The following is a 6402-nucleotide window of genomic DNA, read 5'->3' as shown; positions in this document are numbered from 1 at the left end:
ACGTGTCATGTGTGTGAGGAGAAAACTAGTAATGCAAAAAAAAGGGCTTTATGGGTCATTCCAAGCACACATGAGTTATAAGTCCAACGCAAAAAAGCTCATTCTCCCATGGTTTTCAAGACAAGGGTTTTCTTGTCATCTGGTTTGGTATCTCCCTCTCCTTGGTTTTTGGCAATTCTCACCAATCTCCTCCAAAAGGCACTCCTTCTTCTCCATCCACCAAGCAGTGGATCTTCTCCAAGCGATGAACATTCTCCCCATCCTCCTCTTCCCTAGGGAACATCTTTCTCCTCCTCTTGCAAGCAAGATCATAGTTGTTATCCTCCACCTAATAGCAACTCCTCTCCTCTTCCTCCTGCCACTAGCCTTTTAGGAGCACTTCTCCTCCACTAGATAGCAAATCTTCTACTCCTCCTTATGCCATCCAAGAAGTATAGTGGCCCTTCTCTATTTACCTTCTTTTTACCTCCTCCTCCTTCTCCATCAAAAGGGCTTATCCTCCAACCAAAGCAAGCCAAAGAAAGAGTTGACAAAAGCTACCTCCTCTTTGTTAAAACTCTCCCATATACCCATTAACCCTTAACAAGTTCAGCTATGGACATTCTGATAGCTCTCTTCTTATTGAATTTGACAACAAAGATGGAGGACCCCCAATTGCAATCGTTAATTCTAGGTTTGCAACATGATGGTGGTTATGCTACAGCAAATCTTTCTTCCCTTCTTCAAAGTCTCACTAATTCATGTAGATCTCAAGAATGGTGGGTCTTCCTATGTCAATGTTTGTTCTAGATTAAAGTGCAAATCTATTTGGCTACAAGAGATTGATGTGCGAGATAATTTATATAATAAGAGATATAGGGTGAGCTTCCAACAACTCCTTCAAGAGCTCAAACCTTTTTGGCCATTGCATCAAATTTTAGTGTGGTCTCCAAATAGGAGAAGTCATTGAGCTGCTTCTACTTGCTCATAATGACTCCACTCACCACATAGCTAACACTTTTGGCATTGGGGAGTCTATGATTAGAAAACTTTGTCACCGTATTCTGCAAATCCTTGCAGTGAAATGTAGACCTAAGTTCATTTGCATTCCATAAGGCAGCCGCATGTATAATAACAAAATTTGAAGCTCTCACTTGATTTCCATATGTTTATGGAGCTATCAATGGCATGCATATCAAGTTGTACAACCACAGGAAGCCAAGCACTTGACATTTTATTGAAAAGAAAAAATGCTCATATATTTGTGTGTGAGAAGAAAGCTAGTAATGCAAAAAGAGGGCTTATGGGTCATTCCAAGCACATATGAGTTAGGAGTCTAGCGCAAAAAAGCTCATTCTTGCTTTGTTTTCAAAATCAAGGTTCTCATGTCACCTGATTTGGTGTCTTCCTCTCCTTGGTTGCAAGTTATGGTACTTTGAAGCTTTTACTTTGATACTTAGCATAGATGCTTTGATACTTATCGTAGAGAACTTAGTCACTTTAGATACATACTTATTGCTTGCTTGGATACTTACTTCCTTACTAGTTTTAGATAGTTACTTCATCACTCTATGCATGTACTTACTCTACGTATTTGGTCACTTAGTTGCTTGATTATTATAGATACCTAGTTACTTTAGGTGCCCACTTAGGTACTTTGCTTACATACTTACTTTGACACTTAAATTACTTTTCAAACTGGATATAAAGTGACACAACAACTTTGTAGATGGAATGACATCATCCATTAATATCAAAAGGATAGAATAGAAATGCAATTTCATGGGTGTTGTATTCCTTGTATTGACAAGGAGCTGGACAATTTGCAATTGAGTTTCTAGTTGCTTCTCTTCATGCTTCTCTTTTGACTCAATGTGCCTAGGTTCCACTTCCTTTACTGCTTGTGCCCAATTACTCATGCCTCACTCAAGTGTTGCACCAACATTGCCCATTGACATGCTTTTTCATTTTTTGTTGCGTTGGCCTCAATTGCTCTCCCAATAGATGGGCCAACATTGCTTTCTTCAATCTTGTTCTCATCACACTTGTGTTGAGCCTTCTCTACAATGGCGGCCCTTCCAACCGCCTTAGTGTCCTCCTCATTTGTCTCCATGGGTTGTCTTGGGTTTTGAATTTCAACTCTTGGTGCATTGGAATCCTCCTCATCAACTAGAGATACAATGTCTACATGGGCATATTCTTATCCATTAAAACCACCCTAAAGACCATAAATCTTTGGGGTGGTTGACAACATATTACCCATTCTTTCATAAGACTCCCATCTTGATGGCTCTATATGCGATGTGGCCTCTTTGCTAATCTCTTTCATGTATGCCTTCTTCAAGTTGTCCCACTTATTTCAACACTGACTTTTTGTGGATTTTGTTCCAGAACTTGCATTTACATCTCAAGGAAATTCAACCCAATGCTTAGCCTTCAAATTCCCTTGATCCAAGGAAATCCATTTATCCTAATAATAGTCAAGAAGAGTGGAAATTTGGCAACAAGATTTGATCTCACTCTTCTTTTTGCATGCTGTTGGCCCTTCCATCACTCGAGTTGGTGCTGAAGAGACTTTATGCAATGATGGAGTATTTCTTTGTGACAAGGAGAGTCCGGTGATGGCTTGTAGGCATGCACATTTGAAAAAGGTCGAGAGTTTGGGACATCAAAAGAGTGTTGAGGACTTGCAACATTACTTGATGGTTGTGTTCATTAGTTTCTTAACTTTAATAAGAATTGATTTAGGATCACTTACGAAAGCGATGAAAGATTTTGTTGTAGAAAGATCAGCAATCATAGGCCATAGATTAATTTAGGACATGAATAGAAGATTATAGATTGAGAAATTGTTCAAAGGTTAACATTTTGTAGATTATTGATTGCTTTTTGGGTTATAGCGATTGTAGATTATACATTAGAAATTGCACAAAGCACAAAGGTTAGCAATTGATTTATAATCATTTACGAAAATGAGGCAAAATTTTGATGCAGAAAGGTTATAGATTGAGATTATACATGAATGGATAGAGTATGTCCCTCTCAAATGAATAATAGATGAATTGAGACTATATTATAAGCTGTATAGATTGAGACTAATATGAAATTATATAAACCAAAAAGCTCTTTATCCAAAGATTATAGTTGGAGAGTATCCAAATACCGATTTGGAAACAATGATGCATCTACCGAGGTATACTAATACATAGTACTCAATCCAAATTTCCAATGTGAAAAATATTGGCAAATTAATGCAAGCTAATTGAGTCAAGTTCATAGAATTGAAATCCATGACAAAGACATGTAAGACATATATGTGAAAGAGTGCAATTTACAATGCTATTATAATCTATAATAATTTGGAGACAAAAAAGAAAGTGGCTTAGAAGATGTAATTCAACACTGAAAACATGTTCAAGGGATCTTACAATTGAGAGAGAGAGAGAGAGAGAGAGAGAGAGAGAGAGAGAGAGAGAGAGAGAGAGAGAGAGAGAGAGAGAGAGAGAGAGAGAGAGAGAGAGAGAGAGAGAGAGAGAGAGAGAGAGAGAGAGAGAGAGAGAGAGAGAGAGAGAGAGAGAGAGAGAGAGAGATAACTATGTGACAATAATACTATCATTATCTACGATTAATTGATACCCAAAAGGAAGTTGCTTACAACGAATGGATTAATTAGTGGTGTACTTTGTGTAGGTTAATCCTAAACACATGCCATTACTCACCACACCACAGCTACAAAATTTTCAAATGTTGAAGAACATTCACTCTAGCATAATCAAAAGCTTACCACACTAGCTTGCACTTTTGATCAGAGGTTGTTGTAGGCAATTGTCCAGAGGATGGCAGTAATGCTAGAGCAGTGTTGGATGATGGAGGAGTTGCAGGCTGGAGGATGGAGAGGTGGTGTGTTGAAGCAGTGTTGGATGAACAAGAGTAGTGTTGGAAGCTATAGGGGTGGCAAGGCAAGACACTAATGCAAGGTGGCAGCCATAAGAGTGGTGGCATAGGACTAGAGCTGCCCGATAGGATTCTCAAGGTAGTTTTCAAGCTTCCTCGCACAAGGAAAGTTGGACTACAACAAATAGCATTGTGCCACGTGTGCCTGATGAGGACCACAGTCTCGTTTCTTCAAGGTTACAACCTTTTTCCTGTTAGTTACATGCATGCTAAGGGGGTAGACATTAAAGATGCGCCATGTAAGAAAAGCACCCACATATGAGTACTTGTAACTCATGTGCATGGGCTATCATACACACTTCTTTTTCATTTCAATTCCAGATAAATCAATTTCAAAATGGAAACTTCAATCTCTTTTGTCTTTTTTTTTTGTGCATTTTCAATTCTGCTCATCCTCTCAGATTATGGTGCGCCTACGTGGCTCAATAAAGCGAGCCTGCCTAGATAATTTTTGTTTTTTGGAGGCATTAAAAAAATACAAAAACGATTTGCCAGAAATGCATGCCATCCACACAGTCCCGAGCCGGGAGGCTACGTATCGACGGGGAAGCCATGGATGGAGCCTCTTTGCAAGCTTCTTCCTGAATCTTGTGTGGAACTGAGACGGCCTTATTTCACGTCACTCACAGGAGAGGCTGGCAAAGCTTGCTCCCGTTCGATGCGCACAGGAACTTGCTAATGGAATGCTTTGATCGATTGTTCACGCTGCAACCTGTTAAGCAAGACAGGTGGAAACATGAAAAACTCTGCCTGCACATTAGGGATTTCCTCTAAGAAGCTTTTTGCGGGGCAAGCATTCAACAAACGTAGTAAAGCTTAAGTTCCTACTGACAAAAATTCATGGACTTGGATGCGCCCGGTCCGTTTTTCCATGCCGCACCAGCTTCTTTCAACCCTCGGGATTGCACTGCTGTGTCATATGCTTAGAACACAGTAGCTCATCTATCATCACAGCGAAAATCGCCGTGCTTTACGACAATGTCTAACTGCAAAGATTTTGCAGAAGTTGTACTGACCGCTGATAGGTTTTATCCTCTTTGCAAGCCTTCCAGGGCATTACTAAGCGCAAGTAGGGCCATTTTGTTGAGTCGGGACTCCGAGTGTTGTGCTCCAGCATTTTCACCCAAGAAACGATGGAGATTGAGCTACACATCGCTTGATGGTCGGAAGGATATCTTCTTGACTGGGGACAGAAGCATGCCAAAAGGTCTAGCCATGGTACAGATGCATGCAGCAGAGGCAGATCTTGTACCCGTTGAAGGTGGTGTTTATAGTCAAACAGAGAGTGGAGTATCTTCGTCAGCATTTACTGAGGCACAGTCAGAAGTACAAACAGATACAGAAGTGATTTCTGGAGGAAAGCAAGAGAGAGCGCAAGCCACCCTCAGAGGAGCAGGAAATATAGAGAAAGGACAAGCTACCCTCAGAGCAGCTGGCATATTTCCTGGGGGCTATCGCAGGCCAGAAGTGCGTCTTCCAGGACTAGTGCTGATGGTGACAGCAGGGGATGTCTTTGGACCTGATGCAAAGGAGTCACTGGAAAAGTTAGACTTGGCTGTGGCAGGTGGGTTGACAATGGTTGTTTTAGGAGGTGCAGAGGGTGATACTGGAGCTAGGGTCTATGAGGCTGCTTGTGTGCTGAAATCCATACTTCGAGGAAGAGCTGGGCTCCTTGTAGCTGAGCGAGTGGACATTGCTGCTGCATCTGGGGCTAGTGGGGTACTTCTTTCTGATGAAGGTTGTTGATATGTGCACAAATTTCTGGGATTGTTTTTTCTTTTGCTTTTAATGTCTGTGCTGTTGAAATGCATTGACACATAGATTCTCTGAGGCTTTGTTAAACTTGCTGTTGTTTCTACTGGGATGCAGGTCTTCCTGCTGTTGTTGCTCGCAGTATGATGCAGAATGTTAGTTCAGAAAATTCTGTTCTACCTCTAGTAGCCAGGAGTGTGGCTTCAGCTCAATCTGCCTTGACTGCAACAGCTAGTGAAGGAGCAGACCTTTTGATCTTGCAAGTACCACAAGATGCAGATGTATCAACCCTTGTTCGGAGTGTTTGTGAAGGGGTCAGCATTCCAGTTTTCTTACGATTATCGAACATCAGACTTCAGTCAGTTTTTACACCTGAGAGCATATTTTCTTCAGCAGTGAAGGCTGGAGGGAATGGGCTTGTATTTGATGGAGTTGAACTTAGAAACCTGGAAATGGACAGCATAAACAGTCTGGTTTCATCTTTGATCTCTTCTATGGAGAGCATGGGAAGGTCTTTGAGTGAACCAGACATGTCTTTGCCAAGCCCAGGGCTTAATGAGCCTGTTCAGAACATTTCTGAAGTTGGTGAATTAATGTCCCTGGATACACAAGCCAAATTGATTCTGGATGAAGAACGAGTTTTGTTAACCTCTTTGATTGAACTTGTCCATGAAGCATCCCCTGAGGTACATTAGCATTTTTGGTTTTTTTGTAAAG

At 41.0% G+C, this 6402-nt stretch overlaps 1 protein-coding gene across 4 annotated transcripts in view; it reads left to right on the top strand.

Moving 5' to 3' along the window:
- Positions 1 to 4415: 4415 nt before the first annotated feature.
- The window catches only part of FZL (FZO-like protein), a 30866-nt gene continuing 28879 nt past the window's right edge, over positions 4416 to 6402 (top strand). For 2 of the 4 annotated variants that reach the window (XM_087692244.1, XM_087692241.1), the window contains exons 1-2: positions 4419 to 5671; positions 5803 to 6371. In XM_087692244.1, the coding sequence (XP_087548370.1) occupies positions 4912 to 5671; positions 5803 to 6371 (1329 nt within the window). In that variant the 5' untranslated portion in view covers positions 4419 to 4911. Of the gene's footprint in view, positions 5672 to 5802; positions 6372 to 6402 lie in introns of all 4 variants that reach the window. The other 2 variants (XM_087692248.1, XM_087692240.1) reach the window with 2 other exon arrangements.

The sequence above is a fragment of the Lygodium microphyllum genome, chromosome 2 (genome assembly GCF_053477565.2).
Source record: "Lygodium microphyllum isolate KBCC chromosome 2, Lygodium_microphyllum_v1.1.10, whole genome shotgun sequence".
NCBI lineage: Eukaryota > Viridiplantae > Streptophyta > Polypodiopsida > Schizaeales > Lygodiaceae > Lygodium > Lygodium microphyllum.
The sequence above is the reverse complement of the archived record's forward strand: the minus strand, read 5'-3'. Positions and strand labels throughout refer to the sequence as shown.